Raw genomic sequence first — 19,161 nt, 5'->3', positions numbered from 1 at the left:
AATTCCTTGGTGATGCAGTGGTTAGGATTCTGCACTTGGAAAGGGTGCAGTTTCAGTCCCTGGTAGATTCTGCAAGCCGTATGGCATGGCTGAAACAAAATCAAAACAACATTTCCCGTCCCCACCCCCCCCCAAAGCAAAAAAACCCCTTTTATTTGGAAATAATTACAGATTCATAGGAAGTTGTATTTTTTAAAAAAAAACATTGCTCAGGGATGTCTTATGTAGCCTTCATCCCTCCTTCATTGTAGCATCTTGCATACCTGTGGTACAGTAGCAACACCATGAAGTTGACTTTGGTACAGTCCACAGAGCTTACTCAGGTTTTACCAGTTACATGTGTGCGCGCGCGCGCGCGTGTGTGTGTGTGGTTTTATTACATACACATACGTATTCTTTAAGGGCTGTAGTTTTTACCATACTTGTGCTCACACACAAAGTGGAATGTGGTATTTTTTAAGCCAGCACTTGGAATTCAATGGGAGCATCTGAGCCAGTTTAGTTTGCTAATGGAGTATACATGTCACTTCAAGTGAACACTTGTTAGCTTAAGTTTTATAAGTTTGTTTTAGGTATTGAACTTTGTATTTCTCAACTCTTAAATCTAGGAAAACAGTTTGACTTTGAAACATGTAGAGCTTGAACAGTTTCTTCAGCCATGCAGTGTACCTAAAGCTAAACCCTAAGCCCCTTTGTGCCTTGTGATTCAGGACCCCTTTCTTTGGCATTCTGTCCAGTTACTGTCAGAAAATATAATTGAGAGAGTAGCAATGAATTGACCCAATACTTCCTCCCATGGGAAAATTACAAGATATAAGAAAGCAGAGAGAACAGTATAATGAACTCCCATTTTACCACCTTCAGTAATTATCTACACTGTGATTAATCCTGCCCCCCTCATCCCCCCCCTTTTTTTTTGCTTCTGGTTAATCTTGTTTAAATTGTACTTCTCTGGTTACTTTGAATCAAATACCTTTTCATTCTTAAACTGCAGGAGAAATGTATATCTAAAATGTAGACTTAGTTTCTTAAGAGGCCCTTATTTCATAAGAAAGGGTAACAACTCCTTGATGTTTTCTTTTATCCTGCATTCAAATTTTTCCTATTTTCTCATGTTTCTTTTAGTTTTATCATAAAATTTAAAAAACAACTGTAATTAGTATAGCATAAACATTTGCCAGCTAAATAATGAGATTATTTGTGCAGGAGCTTTATCATAAAGTTCCTAGCATTATTTTAAAAGTTAGATGCTAAGTCTGTACACTTTTCTTTGTCACAAAAGTTCAGCCCTTACTTTCCCTTGATGTCTAATCTAGATTCCCTTTACTCTCAAATGGAGGAATGTTTACTTCATGTATGCACTGGGTGACAGACTTCATGTTTGATTCTGCTACAGCCTGTTTGTATCTTGCGTTAGAGAAACTTTTTGGTAATTTAAATGAAAATTTTATACCATCATATAGCTCTTTTTCCATTATAAATTTCTCTGATAGCCTAAACTTACATAAAATGTTTAACATGGTACTTGGATACATAAACACAATGCAAGTCTTCAGTTAATTATAATGTGAGAGCAAATTTCTCAAGACCTACCTTCAAACTATGCATTATTCAAAACTCAGCATGCGAAAAAGGATAGCTATTTCCATTCATTGTCTGTAGCTGACTCTGTCATGTGACAGTAGTGTGAAGATACTTGACAACTTTTGCTGGGTCCACCGGCTTTAGAATTGTGTGCCTCTTGATTTTTTTTTTTAATATTGGAAGTGTAGATTATCTTACGTTCTGTATATAAAGAGATACTATAATATTTTGTATAGTTCTTTTTAAATTGTCATAACTTCAGTTTGCATAAAATTTAATCACATGAACAATGGCTAATAACACTCCTTCCTTCATAAAAAGACTTTTTCCTAGACTCTGCATACTAGCTGTAAGACTTGTTGATCTTAACGTTTCCCCCCAAATATATTACTGTTTAGGAATGGTTTTAACTCCTTTTTCTTTTCCTCTAGAATGCTTCATGCTCAGTATGGTGAATTAATCCAACCAAGAAATGGTTCAGTTGATGAAACACCAAAAATGTCAGCTGGCCAGATGCTTTTGGTAGCATTTGATGGCATGTTTGCCCAAGTTGAGACTGCTTTTGGCTTATTGGTTGAAAAGGTAAATAATTGACCTGGTTTGATGAATAATGCAAGTGTAGTAAAGTAGTTGCTGCGTGTTTGAAGAGTGGAGAAGTGAACTTTCTTTTCTTTCATTTACATAGCTAAATAAGATGGAAATTCCTATAGCTTGGCGAAAGATTGACATAATACGGGAAGCCAGGAGCACTCAGGTCAATTTTTTTGATGATGATAATCACCGACAGGTGCTGGAAGAGATCTTCTTTCTAAAACGACTACAGACAATTAAGGAGTTCTTTCGGCTCTGTGGTACCTTTTCTAAAACTTTGTCAGGTAATATTTCACACTTAAGCCGGATTTAGTTGTACTTTGGAGGGAAATGGGATAGAGTAGGCTTAATTTAACTGTAAATTAAAATCTTAAGTTCATGGAAGTCTTCAAATTCTTAAGTTAGCATTATCACCTTATTTTAGTATTGTATGAAATACTTAAAGAAAAATTTCCTTTTTTAGGATCAAGTTCACTTGAAGATCAGAATACTGTAAATGGGCCTGTACAGATTGTCAATGTGAAAACCCTTTTTAGAAACTCTTGTTTCAGTGAAGACCAGATGGCCAAACCAATAAAGGCATTCACAGCTGACTTTGTGCGGCAGCTCCTGATTGGACTCCCGAACCAAGCCCTGGGCCTCACACTGTGCAGCTTCATCAGTGCTCTAGGGGTAGACATCATTGCGCAGGTGGAGGCGAAGGATTTTGGTGCTGAAAGCAAAGTTTCTGTTGACGATCTGTGTAAGAAGGCGGTGGAGCACAACATCCAGATCGGGAAGTTCTCTCAGCTGGTCATGAACAGGGCGACTGTGCTGGCGAGCTCCTATGACACTGCCTGGAAGAAGCACGACTTGGTACGCAGGCTGGAGACCAGCATCGCCTCCTGCAAGACAAGCCTGCAGCGTGTCCAGCTGCACATCGCCATGTTTCAGGTAAGTATTTCCCTTCATAAAGGGGTAAGCTGGGAGATTACTGTAGAACAATATAAAGAGGAGAACATTTTAAACTTGCCAAATTGTGCCAACCCGGAACAAACACAGCTTTAACATTGCTGTAACATTTCTCGGTTACAGAGTTGTGATTTTATGTTTATAGTTTGTGTCCTTTTAATTAGTTTCCATCAGTGTTTTATGGTTAGTGTTATCATTAAATATTTGTAAATGTAATTTCTTGTTCTTTTAATTGGAGTATAATTGCTTTACAACGTGGTGTTCATTTCTGCTGTACAACAGAGTGAATTAACTGTGCATGTACACATATCCCCTCCCTACTGAGCCTCCCTGTCCCCCACCCTGTATATGTAATTTCTAACAATTAAATTTATTTGTTAGGTGTATATATTCCTTGTGTACTGCCTAACTCAATTACTTCCAAAGTGACATCTGTTTCCCTGAATCTCTAAGCTCTCTACATACATCCTGTCATCATTTGGGAACTGTTTTTAAGAAGCCTGTTTTTGTCCTTTGTTTCGGGGAAGTACAGGCTTTGGGAGTGAGATAGATTTGGATTTGGGTATATGAACTTACCTTTAACCTCCCTTAAGATCTGATTTCCTTACCTGTAGAATGGGGACAGTACTCTCTTAAAGGTTGATGACTGTGTGGATTAAAAATGATGATCTGGGACTTCCCTGGTGACACAGCGGATAAGTATCTGCCTGCTAATGCAGGGAACACAGATTTGATCCCTGGTCTGGGAAGATCCCACATGCCTTGGAGTAACTAACTACTGAGCAACTACCTACTGTGTGCCACAACTACTGAGCCCATGTGCTGCAACTTCTGAAGCTTGCGTGCACTGGAACCTGTGCTCTGCAACAAGGGAAGCCACTGCAGCGAGAAGCCCACGCACTGCAACAAGAGTAGCCCCACTCTGAGCAGCTAGAAAAAGCCCGCACAGCAGCAAAGACCCAGCACTGCCAAAAACACTTTTTTAAAAAAAGAAAAAAAAAATGGTGATCTGTGTAAGATAATAAGCACAGTATAAATTATAGATTTTTTTCTTATTTCTTTACTTCAGTATATTGTCAGTAGCTTCAGACAGGTGGACTCATGGAGTAGCACTGGGGCTGTAGTATCAGGGGTTCTGGTTTGGCCCAAACGTTGTTTACTTTGTATCATTTATATTGAAGCCACTTCCCAAGAGTGAGTTGGTGGGACATGGAACCAGTGTATTTTTCTCTTTGCAGTTTTATCAATTTGCTGGTTTCTTAGGTCATAAGTTAAGAAAAGTAATTTATTCAGATTCTGAAGTTACATTTATTATAGGTTAGCAGTCCATCTAGCACATTGGGAATTTTTTTTTTAATAACGTCTATTTAAAAAAATCTTTTATTTACTGGCTGTTTTGGGTCTTTGTTGGCTGTACGCTAGTTGTGAAGAGTAGGGACTGCTCTCCATTTGTGGTGCACAGGCTTCTCATTGCGGTGGCTTCCCTTGTTGCAGAGTACAGGCTCTAGGCACACAGGCTTCAGTAACTATGGTGCACAGGCTCAGTACTTGTGGCGCACAGGCTTAGTTGCTCCACAGCATGTGGGATCTTCCCAGACCAGTGTCCCTTGCATTGCAAAGTGGATTCTTAACCACTAGACCACCAGGGAAAGCCCCATGTTGGGCTTTTCTTGGCATTTATTTTACTTCAAAAAAATAATGTTGAAAGGTTTATTTAATACATTTTAGAGTTTATTCATTGAAAAAGTTGACAACTACATGGAAAATATTATAAAAGTCCTTCCAGTTTTGTTCATCTGAACATATTGTAAGCTAGCACAATATATAACTTTAAAATTTCAGCTCAGATGTCCCTTGGCCTTCTGGGGCCACCATACAGTGTACAGGATGCACGTGTAAGATGGCTTGATCCCCTGTCAGCACTTACCTGCACCTTTCTGTTATTCTGCCACTTGTAGGTTCACTGGAGAATTCCTCCTCCTCTGACTGCTGCCATTGTCTCTCTCAGTTACTTGCTTAGCTCCTATGCTGGGCAACTCTTCTACCTACTGTGCTTGTTCCAGCCTCTGAACTGGAGATTATTTTCGGGGGATTGTGTAGGAAACTTTTACTTTTACTAGGAAATGCCTTCAGAATTGCTGTTTAAATACTGCATATCCGTGATCCAAGAAATTTATCAGCCATTCTCTACCTCAGGAAATTTTCCATCTGGTTAATTCTTTTACTGTGTTTCTGTTACTCTTCCCTGCCCACCCTGCCCTGCTGCACCTGGACTTTTTACCACCTCCCCCAGTCCTTCCCCTAATGTCACTTCCCCTCTCTTGGTTTTTTCCCCTGCTTACTTTGTTACATTTCTTTTTCTTTGAACAGTGGCAGCATGAAGATCTCCTTATCAATAGACCACAAGCCATGTCTGTCACACCTCCCCCTCGTTCTGCCATATTAACCAGCATGAAAAAGAAACTCCATACTCTGAGCCAGATTGAAACTTCAATTGCAACAGTTCAGGTACGTTTTGTCATTTCCTCCTTCTGGCACATCTTACTTTTAGAAATGATCTCTACTGTGGTGAAGTGCTCTGTTCAGTCTGTCCTTGGCTTTTAAGTCACAGGAACTTTAATACCTTTTTCACTTTTATTTTTAATTTGTGTCTTTTTTTTCTTATCTTCCAAAGTAACTGAATCTTAGCAGTATATTTTGAACCAAGAATACAGACATACTAAATATTTCAAATTTTTAATGAACTATTTAAGAATTTTTAATGGCTATTACTGTGCCATTATACATTAACGTTGGTAATGGTAAAAACTTGAATACCAAATTTGTTTTCTGAAAGTTTGGCATATTATTAATATCCATGAAGTTTAGTTCTATCTTCCTTCTATTGTGTAGTTAATGGAATTTTGTGATATCAAAAGCAGCAGAACATTTTTCTAAACCATCATTTTTGACTATTTTTGGGTCACATCAGCAAAATATTTAATCTCACCTTTTTTTCAACAAGAGAAACTGGTCTTGATGATGGTTTTATATACATCTCTGGTATTCTTATATATTCAGTAGTAACTGACATTTTTCTGTTTTTATAGTTTAATATTAGTATAATTACAATCACTGTAATAATATTTTTTAAATTTTTAATAGAACTTTTCTTGAGCTCACTTCTTTGAAGATTGAAATACCTTTTCTCTACAGCATATTAGTCCTAGTTTTCACTTTAGAGATTGAACTCATGCCCTTTCTGATTCTAGAGGTGTCTGTGTGTGAGCGGGTGGGGGGGCGAAAAGTATGAATGGGAACTCCGCCACTTGAAATGTTGAGTACATAATGAAGCAACTTTGTTATGTAAAACCTTTGTATTGTGATAATCTGGCTGGATTTTTTACCATTATTCATGAATGTTTCCATTTGTGGGAATCTGATTTTCATCTTTTACAATCAAAGATATAAATGGACTTTCTCATAGATAGCATATATAGTGCAGTGGGAATTTGGTATGACAGGGTTTTGTTTTTTTTTAAAGACTATTTAGAAATGAAAATGAAACTTCTTTCTGCAAAATAAACTGAAAGCCAGTCCTTGCCTTCTCAGATATGTTTAGTCTTAAATACTCTATATGAAGTCAAGATTAATTCCAAAAGGTGACAGTTTGTTAAAGATATTTTCTAAGTTACTTATGCCATCCTATTTCTTTTGAATCTCTCTTATTCATATAAAATGCTCAACAGATAGGAAGTGGAGTCCTATTCACTGAGATTCTGCTGGCTTTTATAGGAGAAACTGGCAGCACTTGAAGCAAGTATTGAACAGCGACTCAAATGGGCAGGTGGTGCCAACCCTGCACTGGCACCTGTACTACAGGATTTTGAAGCAACAATAGCTGAAAGAAGAAATCTTGTCCTTAAGGAGAGCCAAAGAGCAAGTCAGGTATGGGCACCTGTGTGTGCCATCTTATTTTCAGTTACAGGATAATATAACTCATTATATAATCAGGCACAACATTGAACTAATATGATTCCCATATCCCATATATCCATTACCAGAATTTAATAATTGTCAACTTAAGTCCTACTTTATTTTCTGTATACTCCCTACCCTAAATTTAATGGTAATCTCAAATATTATATCATTTTATCTGTAAATATTTCAGTATGTATATATAAGATGAGAACTAGTTAGTAACATAATCACAATACTATTACTGTACCTTGAAAGATGTCCTTAATATTGTCAAATAAGCAGTTAGTGTTTTCTGATCTAAATGGTAAAATTATGTAGGAGTAGAAGCAGAAGGGGGGAGCATTTCAGATTGGAATTTAGATATAGCACAAACAAATTTAAGCTGAATATGATAACAGTTTTTTTATGGAGTAAAATTTGTGTTAAAAAAGAATCATGCAGAAGATGTGTTTACCTAACTTTACTTAGGTGCTTTTTGGCCTTCTCAGACTTGACAGCATCAACCTAAAAGTGTTAATTTATTTACAGCTTTTATAAGAAGTGGGTCTGAGAGTCATACATTCATACATTTTCAGGACCTGGTCCTAAATTCTGGAAATGAATAGGTAGTATTATTTTTCTTTCATTAATTGCAATTTTTTTTCCTCATTGTGATGGTTCCACTCTTTTTCCTCTTCACAGGTCACTTTCCTCTGCAGCAATATCATTCATTTTGAAAGTTTACGAACTAGAACTGCAGAAGCCTTAAACCTGGATGCTGCATTATTTGAACTAATCAAACGGTGTCAGCAAATGTGTTCATTTGCATCACAGTTTAACAGTTCAGTCTCTGAGTTAGAGCTTCGTTTATTACAGAGGGTGGTAAGTCTTGATTCTTGGGAGTGAATAGATTTGGTAATTTAAATAAGACCAACTATATGCTCTCAAAATCAATATATTCACTAGTCTACATTTATTGAGCATGTACTGTATATGAGATATTGTGAAGAATTCAAGGATGACTAAATCTTTCTTTTATCCCCAAAGGAACTTATTTATACAAATAATACAGTGAATGAAATGAAAAAGTGAAAAGAACTCTCAGAGCTATAAGTAGAGCTATAAGTAGAATCACTGTAGGGGTTCCTAGGGAAGGAGAGAGATAATGTGTAGCAAATGACTCAGATGCACTTTGGAAAGTAGGATAGCAGACAGAGGGCTAGTGGAGGACGAATGCTGGAATATCAAGTTAATAAATTCAGCATTTCTACTTTGTGGGAAGGCTTTAGACTATGTATTAGGACACCCTGGTTTTATTTTAAAGAGTTACTTACAGTGCCTGGGGTCCTACCTGTGTGTCATGTTTGTTACTCCAAATATATTTTCTTAGGTTTTAAACTTTAAGCGTTTGTTCCCTGTATAATTAGGCAGAAAAGTAAAAATCTTAGTTTGTATTTTGTAGATTGTTTAAATTATCAAGTATTTCTAAAAATTTATTTAAATTTTTAAGAAAACACTTTTCTAGTGAATTAATTCATGACTCAGCAACTAAGGTTCTTTGTATCAACTTGAGTTACGATTATCTTTTGATATGATGTTGAGGAAAAGAATCTTATATTTTTCTGGCTGATTCTTAAAATCAAACAAACCCTTATTCTCTTTAGGACACGACTCTTGAACATCCTATTGGCAGCTCTGAGTGGCTTTTGTCAGCACACAAACAACTGACCCAGGATATGTCTACTCAGAGAGCAATTCAGACAGAGAAAGAGCAACAGATAGAAACAGTCTGTGAAACAATTCAGAATCTGGTTGATAATATAAAGACTGTGCTCACTGGCCATAACCGGCAGCTTGGAGATGTCAAACATCTCCTGAAAGCAATGGCCAAGGTAAGATTAATACCATTGACACATAATTACTCTCCCCCCTTTTATAAAATTACAAAAGAGTTTTATTCATGAGAAAAAAACCTAATTTCTCCAGGGTCATATTTCTGGTTTGTCACTGAGTTTATTTGTGTTTTCATCAGCTGTCAACTGTTTTTTTTTAAGCAGGTAGTAAATAGTATTCTGATTCTGTACACAGAGAAACTGGGGCTTAGAGAAACTAATTTATACAAAGTCACATAACTTATAGAAGAGCTGAAACTTGAACTTAGTCTCACAGAGTATTTAGATTTCTAACTTCTCTTCTGGCTCCCAACTCAAATCATATAGTTTGCTTCCAAAATAAATGAAATATTGCCTCTTCTCTCCAGTATTGTATAGAATCTAGATAGTAAGGAAACAGTCCTCAGAAAAGGCTTTATTATCACAAAACAGTAGATCATTTACTTTTTGAGTTTTTTTGTTTTTGGTTGTATCATATGGCTTGTGGGACCTCAACCAGGGATCAAACCCATGTTCCCCCCTGCAGTGGAAGCATGGAGTCCTAACCACTGGACTGCCAGGGAAGTCCCTGGATTTCTTTTTAGTTGGAGTTTTTATTTGTGCTGGAAACAAGATTCCTATTGAAAAGAAGTTATTAATAAATTGTAATAAGCAGATTAAATACATTGATACTAAAAAGCCACTTATTAGTCTGAAGAGTAATACTAAAACAAATACCATTTTTCTTAATCATTAACATGTTGATTCTAGGATGAAGAAGCCGCTCTGGCAGATGGTGAAGATGTTCCCTATGAGAACAGTGTTAGGCAGTTCTTGGGTGAATATAAATCATGGCAAGACAACATTCAGACAGTGCTGTTTACATTAGTCCAAGCCATGGGTCAGGTTCGAAGTCAAGAACATGTTGAAATGCTCCAGGAAATAACTCCCACCTTGAAAGAACTGAAAACGCAAAGTCAGAGGTAAGAATGCTTTCAGGCCTGAATTTAAAATGTAAGCAAAACATGTGGTAAAGTAAGTTTTGTATATTTAATTTAATATTTTTTTCAGTTTTGTTCGTACTTATAAATAGCTATTTGCTGAAGCATTTCATAAATGAGTCATTTTATTTTGTATTTCAGTGTGTATAATAATTTAGTGAGTTTTGCATCACCCTTAGTCACCGATGCAACAAATGAATGTTCGAGTCCAACATCGTCTGCTACTTATCAACCATCCTTTGCTGCAGGTAAGACTCCTGTATTCAGAAAAACCTGTATCTTGACCTGTTGATAATCTACACATACATGCTAAGATGTTAAAGAGCATCTAATATGTTTATTGGGCTTCCCTGGTGGCTCAGGCGGTAAAGAATCCACCTGCCAATGCAGGAGAAGCAGGAGACATGGGTTCTATCCCTGGGTCAGGAAGATCCCTTGGAGAAGGGAATGGCAGTGCACTCCAATATTCTTGCCTGGGAAATCCCATGGACAGAGGCCTCTGACAGGCTTTAGACTGTGGGGTCGCAAAAGAGTCAGACAGGACTTAGAAAATAAACAACAACAAACATGTTTATAGTCATCATCTTTTTAAAGGTTTTCCCTAATAAACCTATTTAGAAAAACAGATTATGTCACAGATGTAAAACAAACTTATAGTTACCAAGGAGGGGGTAAATTGGGAGATTGGGGTTGACATATACACACTACTGTACATAAAATAGATAACAAGAACCTACTGTATAGCACAGGGACCTCTATTCAGCACTGTGTAATGACCTATATGGGAACAGAACCTAAAGAAGAGTGGTATAACTGATTCACTTTGCTGTACAGCAGAAACTAACACAACATTGTAAATCAACTATACTCCCATAAAACATTAATTATCTAAGTAAATAAAGGGTTTCCCTAATTTCTTGTCATATTTCAAACTGAACAGATTTTGCCTTAATTTTAAAAGTATTTATGTTAGAGATTAGAGGAAAAAAATACTGTGTGTTTAAATACTGTCTATGATTACAAAATACATGTCTGTTAGGGAAATACGGAAAATTAATTAATAGAAAAATCTGTAGTTGCTTTCCAACTAGAGACAAAACCACTGTGTATTTGTTGACTTCTCTGTGTGCATGCACACATGTATGCAAATGTATCATTCTGTGAATGTAACTTTCCTCGCCTTTTGCCACATCTAGCTGTTTAAATGGGAGAAGGCAATGGCACCCCACTCCAGTACTCTTGCCTGGAAAATCCCATGGACAGAGGAGCCTGGTGGGCTGCCGTCTGTGGGGTCACACAGAGTCGGACACAACTGAAGCGACTTAGCAGCTGTTTAAACTGTCTTTTTAGGTGAAGAGCTTTCATTTTAAGGGATAAGGACTTTAAGGTTGTAATGTCACATCTAGTATCAGGGCTTGTCCATTTGCAGTTGATGATTGAAACAGAACTGCCCTGCTTGCCCGTTTGCTGTTTACCTGTACATTGAGCTACCAACTTGCTCTCTGTAGCAGTCCGAAGCAACACTGGCCAGAAGACTCAGCCTGATGTCATGTCACAGAACGCTAGAAAGCTGATTCAGAAAAACCTAGCTACATCAGCAGATACCCCACCGAGCACCGTTCCGGGAACTGGCAAGAGTGTTGCTTGTAGTCCTAAAAAGGCCGTCAGAGACCCTAAGACTGGAAAAGGTAATTAGTTAAAATAAGGACACCTTAAATATTAAATATTAATACTCAGTGGTGGCTTGACTTATACATGTCTCCATTGCTTCACAGCTGTGCAGGAGAGAAACTCGTATGCGGTGAGTGTGTGGAAGAGAGTGAAAGCCAAGCTAGAGGGCCGAGATGTTGATCCGAATAGGAGGATGTCAGTTGCTGAACAGGTGACCATCTTTTAAACTTGAGCTACATATTTTAATGCTGCTGAAGCAGTATAGGTTTAAAGATTCCATCATCCCCATCTTCGGTGGCATATCGAGAAATAAGGAATTTAAATCTATTTTCAGGCCTCAGAAGATTTTGAATAACACAGCTCCTAGATTGTCAACTCTAACTCTAGCCTGTTAACACTTTCCTTTCAACCCAGTCCTCTTTTAACCAAAATTTGAGGTGTTGCTTGACCCTTTCTCTTCCAAGAGAAGACTATTAGTTTGCGTGTTAGAGAGAGCTATGTGAAGGTTTCTAATGATATGAGGGTGACACTTTCGGTGTCAGTAGTATCTATAAATAATCTGTAAAGTGTTCCTGGGTGTCAGTTGGTCTGAAGTTATTACTCTGAAATTTTATCATTATTAAAATTGTATATATAAATTCAGGAATGAATTCTTTTGCCCACAGCTGTTTATTTTGAAAAGTTTCAAACTTCAGAAATGTTATAGGAATGCTCATGTATTACATATTCCTTGCCTAGAATTGGCAAGTCAGTTATTAATATTCTTATATTTGCCTAATCTTTCTGTGTAACACTTCTTGCCCTAAGTACTTTGTCTCCCAAACAAAACATTGTAATAATATATAGCCATGATATATAGCTACGATACAATTATAAAATTATCAGCTTCAGAAAACTTAACACTGGTGTTAACGTTGACTGCTATCCACCATTGAGTCCATATTTAGGTTTCTCCAGTTATCTTCAGATATCCTTTTTTACTTAGCCACCCTCACCCATACAGAATTTAGTCAAAGCTTATCCTGAAGTTTATATACTTGTTCCAGTTTTAATTTCCTTTTAATGTCTAGAACAGTTCCTGAGCCTTTTCTTTTATGACATTTAAATTTTTTATGTGTCCAGACCACTTGGTTTGCAGAATGTGCCTCAGTTTATATTTGTCTGATATTTTCCTTATATCATAGCATTTTTGGCAAGACTACTTTGCCAGTGATGTGTTCTTAGAATTTTACATCATTGAATGTGTGTCTGTTTGTGCCATCTTTGTTATTAAGTTAGAGCACTTAGTCAAGGGTAATGTTCTCCTGAATTCTCCATTACACATTTGCTTTTTCTTCTGTGGGGTAGGGTAAAAATCTGAGACTTGTGAATACCCTATTTTCTAATGGCTTGGCATCCACAATTCACATCAGCAATTTTTTTTAAAGTTTTAAACACTGTTAGATCTCTACATTGGATCTGAGCTTAAGCTCTTCTTGGTTAAGAGTCATTCTTTAGAGAGGGTGTGTCAAATTTGTCAAAAATCCTGGACAGTGTTCTGGGTCTAGGGGTATCTTTGCTTCAGAAATTTTCTGGTAGGTTAATGGGTTGTGTGTTTTCATGACTACATCTTAGGTCTCTGTCCATTTTTTTTTGAAGGATGCTTAGCTATTGTGCTTTTTATTCTGATAGTTAAGTTTTATATAAAAAAATGTTAAGTGGCTCACAGGAGTAGGGAAAGTATAGAGTTCTTTGCACACAAAGAACTGTTGTAAGTTATAATTCAGCAGCCATAGAGTGAGCATTTACTATATAATTGGACCCTGATGGATGCTCTGGATAGAGAAATGATCATATCTCTTACTGTAAAAGAATATTTAACTGCGTCAGAATCAGCAGATGTTTGCTGAGTATGAAACTGTTCCAGAATCTTCTGGGCACTTTTCAATTCACCTAAGCATTTGTCCAGTGAATTCACATGTTTAATCCCAAGAACACCTGTGAGGTCAGTGGCACTCTCTCTCCATCTAAGGATTTGTAAGGCTCAAAGGGGATTGTGACTTTCCCAAGGCACACATTTGTAAGTTACAGAATTAGGAGGGAAGCTCAGATTATTTAACTTCTTCCCACCATGACAACTGCACATCTTTGGGTAATTAATTTGGGTGATTAGAAACTTAAACAGTTCATGTAACTCAGATATGAATCATGCTGTTTCAAGTTTTAAATGGCTTTAAATTCTGTCCTGCCCATTTTTACAGGTTGACTATGTCATTAAGGAAGCAACTAATCTAGATAACTTGGCTCAGCTGTATGAAGGTTGGACAGCCTGGGTATGAATGGCAAGACAGTAGATGAGTCTGGTTAAGCGAGGTCAGACATCCACCAGAATCAACTCAGCCTCAGGCATCCAAAGCCACACCACAGTCGGTGGTGATGCAACTGGGGGCTTACTCTGAGGAAACCTAGGAAATCTCGGTGCGCTAGGGAAGTGAATCCTGCAGGACAGCTGCACTCAGGGATACGCCCAACACCATGGCCTGCAACCCCAGGGTCAAGGGTGAAAGAAAGCAAGCAAGCTCACCGCCTGAACACGGAGATTGTCTTTCTGCCACAGAACAGCTGCAGACGTGTCAGGAGGTTAGCTGCAGAAAGAGATCGGGATGCCGCGGAGCACAGTGATTTGGAACTCCATTCCACCTGACCCCGTGTGTACAATCCAGGAAAAAAACCCAGCTCAGAAACAAGAGGAAACTGGGGCCGCGAAGAAATCACAGCCAAGGAAGATTTGATGCATTCAGATTCTTGCATAACACTTGTTGCTTAGCAACAGTACTGGTCGGGTTGACCAATAAGTACAAAAAAAGGCTATGAGATATGAATTTCAGAAATGGACTGAAGAAGGAGAGCTATGTAACAGATACACTACATTGGAAGAACTTACTTCTGAAATGAAGGGAAAAAAACCCACCCCATCGTCGTCCTCCCCATCCCCCTCCATCTGCCCATTTCCCCCTTTACCTGATCTAGTAGATTAGCCATCTTTCGCATTCACTTTTATTTCAATCCTTATATTTCATATACTTCATCTTGATGCTGTTAACTTATATTTGGAGTGATAAACAGAAAATTTTCCAAAACCACTGATAACACGGAAAATGCAAGGATTGTTTAAAGGTCTGATGATCACATACAAAATGTAATTCTGGTTATTTAAGTCATTTCTGTGATTCTATCATGTACAGTTTCCAGAATTGTCACTGTGCATTCAAAAGTAATGAATCTAACAGACATTTGATTTAATGTACACTCCCCTTTGCTTATAGTGTACATTTTTGGGAGGTCATTCAAATTTCCCTCTTCTGTGATTGCTGTAGTATCTTCATAGAAAGTAGCTAATCCAATGTAATCTTTTACCTTTTTAAAAACCAGGATAGAGTACCTATTAAGAGTTTTACATTGTTGATGGCAGATTAACAATAAAGTGATGTTCTGGTGGAGGTAGAGTGAAATGTTTTTTTAATTCAGTTTTCTCATTTGATACTTTTAATTTACAGTTTACAAGGTGTAAATTAAAAGTGCTTTAGTTTACCTGGCCTTTTAGGACATATACATGAAACATCAGCAAAAAGTAAGAACCAACATCTTTTATTAAGTTCCATTATTAGTGTGTGAAGTACTTTAATTTTTGCACAGTTTTAATAGTTCAGTAGTGAATTCATGATCAAGGTTTCCTTAAATTTAGCATTGCATTTCAGTACTGTGTAAGCTCAACTGTTGATCCAAAATAAAAATCCAGACTAGAATAGGATTCCTAAAATCACGTATCAACACAGAGTAGAAGAGGATTAAAATCTTGATCGAGTACATTTTCCCTGCAATTTAGAGATTAGGGCTATGATCACTTTCTAGTTGCCAGTCTTCACAGACAAACTTGAAAGAAATTAAGGAAAAATTTCACATAGTTCTGGCCTTTGCTGTATTCTGATTGCCACATTAATCTGTAATCCTTAAATACTCATGGGAGAATGCATTTCAGTATCAGTGCTCTTTTAATACTTTGACAGGTATTATAAGAAAGGTGATATTTTTGAGTACCCATGTGTCTAATGGCAAGTTAAGGAAACTAGTGCATCAAATTTTACTTTCTTCATTCATTTTGAACCTTATTTTCACAATCAAAACAACCTAACTGAATAATAATGCCATACTGTGTTTTGCACACTGCTTTATTTCCTAGAGGCTGTTGCACTCATCACTTGATTACCTCTGCTGTTTCAAGATTAGTCTTTCAACAACATTCTTTGTCACAAGGAAAAACTTTTATTACAATGATAAAACCAGTTCACACTAGTTTATCCTTATAGACAGTAATCAGAAATTGCCTTTTTGTTGGTAAAGAAGAAAAATGAAATAGGCGAATTTTATTGCCTGTGAATTTCAGGCTTCAGAGGTACCTGGCACCTTATCCTAGCAAAAAAAAACAGCTTTACATAAAAAAACATGTGCCTCTGCTAAATTATCCATCACTTTTATTTTAAAATGATCCCTCAGAGAATAGTGTGACATATACATATTTGGTTGTAGGGCAGATATGATTGATGACTTCAAAGCTTGCTCTTTGCTGCATTCTGGACAATAAGACCTCAGTCTGTACTCTGGCTGCTTCTGGGGAAGTCATTTGACAAGTAGCCTTGTCATTTTGAACTGTTTACAAGAGAACTCAACAGTTAAGAGATTTAATCAGGAGTAAAAAGCTTTGGTCATACAGCAGATTCAGAAGACAGGTCTGTATTTTGGTGATTATCTTTTAAAATGTGAAGTTCAGAGTGCTATGGTTATGAAGTCATGCATTTTTGATAATACAGAAATACCTGTGGCAAACCAGGGGTCTGCTCCACCTTCCCTCCTCCTGTCCCCCATCCCCTCTCCCACCTTCCTTCTCCCTCTTCCTCCCCATCCGACTTCTGTACTCTCACACTCTCGTGCTCCCCCCACCCTTCTTAAGATTCAGGGGTACAGAATAACTTAAAACTTCTACAATTTGAAGTACCCTTGAAACGGAAGTTTATCGTAAGTGTTTTGCTGTCTATAATTTTCTAGAATTGCCTGAATTTTAGTTGATTTCTCTATAAAGCTGTGGAGGCTTAGTAGTCTATGGAGCTGTCTGTATTTCTCTTTTACTCTGTTTCTTTGATGTGTCTTGCAGTATCTCTTTATTTCTGGTCATGAGTTCTTCACATAGTTTGTTAGATGATTATTCTTCTGTGCCTGACACTTGTGAGTTGTTTGAGATATGTGACGTTTCTGTGTGAGAACTGATAATCAAGCTCTTGATCTGCTCCCCTAAATTGCTCTTTTAGAGCCCAAACCCCAGGTTCAGGGTTGAGGGTTTGTAATACAAAGAAAAACTTCCATCACTTCTGCCCTTAACACTTGCCTCTATTCTGTCGTATGTAGTGTTCTTAATGTCCAATGTTTGGTGTTATCTGCATTGTTTTTGTTTTTAATTGTGGTTGTTCTGATGTGTGAAATTTAAGGAAAGAGCCATTAAAAAATTCCAAGCAGGGCAATGCAAGTACAGCCAAATATTAGAGTTGATGTGCAATCTTAGGTCCTTTTAAATCTGTTGTGATATAGGCAGTACTTTGAATTGAAAAGTCTTCCTGGCCTATTTTCCTCTACATATTTGTAATTACTCTGGGGGCTTACTTGTTTTGGCAGTACTAAAATCAAAGGAGCTGGTTCTTCTTTTCTCCCAGTTCTTTTCCTATTAAAGAAGGCATCTACAATCTAGCTTTTGTTCATATACATAAAAAAATCAATGAATGTTTTTCTGTTAGCACATTGAAGGTACCTTTGTTTTACATAAAACCAGATATATATGAAAACCAGTGCCCTTCCATTCTGTATCTTGAGCTTGTAAATGCCAGTAATTTAGAGCTAGGACTTTTCCCCTCAACTCTAGGAGGTAGACTATGTTAATTAAAGGATCGCTTAAAGAAGGCAGATTTTTTTCACTATTTGGGTTGTATTAGAAAGATTCCTCCTATGGGGAAAAACTAGCATTATAAATTTTCCAAACACTGAGGAAGAAAATCCACTGTATTATGAACCCAGAAGGGTTTGTTGCACTTTTCCTGCTTTTTTTTAAGGCCTGGGTAACAATATCACCATCTCTTTTTTACAAAAGGGCAAATGAACTGCAATTGAGAGAAGCTTTATAGGTTCAGTGGTTAGTTGTACAACATGAACCATTTAGCCTCTTGCTTTCCATGGGAATTTGGGCTTACTAGGGAAAAAGCTGTTTGTTGTGCTATTGTAAAAATGTCATAAAATTAGCTTGACTTTGGAAGATGATAAATTTAACTGAATGTTCTGAAATGCAGACTTGCAGAATGTATGTCTTTCAAAACAGGCTTTTTTTTTTCCTTGACAGTCCAAGTTTCAGCTCCTGTTTAAAGTTCTTTTATTTTCTGGTTTAAATTTTCCTTGTATTTCCACCTGTAATGTCAATGGCAACACCATACTTCACTTGTTAATTTACTTTACCCCTATTATATAAGAGCAAATTGAGTTGAACTGAATCTTCCTTGTTCTTAGTAACACTGTATAAATAAAAGTGGCTTCTCTGTACAAAAGGTTGCAATGCCTCCTGATGGATATAATTTTGTGATTGTATTTAAGATTAAAAGTTGAATAAATCACACCAGCTTCCTGAAAATGCTCATAATGCATCTTTTGGAAAACAAAAGTACATGGCCTACTTTGTGCATATCTGCATTAACATGGCAAAGATTGTATGAAATATCTGTTTTTCAGAAAATAAAGTCTTAAAAGACGTAGCATTTAAGCTCTGAATTTGTTGAAGTAGTTTCCGGAAAACTTAGTTTTGGAGTATGGATAGCTTTTTTAAAGCATTAATACCTCCAAAAGTTTAAAAAGTTGATTCTAAAAAAATTTATTTTACATGTTCTAATATTTTTGAATAGAAGTGGAAATTTTACTTCAGAGTTCTTAGTATTAAGGCACAATTTATTAAGCTTCGTTTTGTATATCTTTAAAAACTTCTGTAGATTATTATTGACATATTTCCTGGTGTGTGGTGTGCAAAAGCTCTGAGGGAAAACAATATCCAGCTTGTTTGAATATCTGGAAATCAGATTGCATTTGTTGCTGCCAGATTCTGTAGGAGGATCTGTTCAGTCATCTGATATATTTCAAAAGTTCACATCCTGCCTTTGTAGTACCAAAAAAAAAAAAAAAACACCACACAACCAACCCAAAACTCCAAAGGAAGCTACACCAAGGGTGGGCTGGGATTTTTAATAATTAGGGCAATTGGAAATTTAGTTAAGGACCTTATTTCAGTGCCTTAGGCTGTTAAGTTGTAAATAAGTCTGGGAACATGTTCCTTGAGTAACAAGGGACTGTGGAGAACTGTGCTATTTTAAATCAGTTTCTTTAGTTTTTTTCACCCACTTCAATTTCACAAGCTGATGTTGAAGTCTTTCTTCTGAAGTTGTACTTAGAACTTGGGTGAAAACCAGGCACATTCTGTAATAAAAACTGAT

The 19,161-nt window shown here is 36.9% G+C and overlaps 1 protein-coding gene across 3 annotated transcripts in view; it reads left to right on the top strand.

The window, feature by feature from the left end:
- SMG1 (SMG1 phosphatidylinositol 3-kinase-related kinase) overlaps positions 1-18,430 on the top strand; it is a 99,458-nt gene extending 81,028 nt beyond the window's left edge. For all 3 annotated transcript variants that reach the window (XM_010832640.1, XM_010832641.1, XM_010832642.1), the window contains 12 exons: positions 2,016-2,166; positions 2,270-2,459; positions 2,639-3,108; positions 5,497-5,634; positions 6,901-7,053; positions 7,768-7,947; positions 8,730-8,957; positions 9,708-9,919; positions 10,079-10,185; positions 11,446-11,625; positions 11,713-11,819; positions 13,849-18,430. In XM_010832640.1, coding sequence (XP_010830942.1) covers positions 2,016-2,166; positions 2,270-2,459; positions 2,639-3,108; positions 5,497-5,634; positions 6,901-7,053; positions 7,768-7,947; positions 8,730-8,957; positions 9,708-9,919; positions 10,079-10,185; positions 11,446-11,625; positions 11,713-11,819; positions 13,849-13,926 — 2,194 coding nt within the window. In that variant the 3' untranslated portion in view covers positions 13,927-18,430. The remainder of the gene's footprint in view (positions 1-2,015; positions 2,167-2,269; positions 2,460-2,638; positions 3,109-5,496; positions 5,635-6,900; positions 7,054-7,767; positions 7,948-8,729; positions 8,958-9,707; positions 9,920-10,078; positions 10,186-11,445; positions 11,626-11,712; positions 11,820-13,848) is intronic.
- Positions 18,431-19,161: the final 731 nt, after the last annotated feature.

The sequence above is a fragment of the Bison bison genome, unplaced genomic scaffold (assembly GCF_000754665.1).
Source record: "Bison bison bison isolate TAMUID 2011002044 unplaced genomic scaffold, Bison_UMD1.0 scf7180017861855, whole genome shotgun sequence".
In the NCBI taxonomy this organism is placed as follows: Eukaryota; Metazoa; Chordata; class Mammalia; order Artiodactyla; family Bovidae; genus Bison; species Bison bison.
Note: the sequence above shows the minus strand (reverse complement) of the source record. Positions and strands in the feature narration are given on the sequence as shown.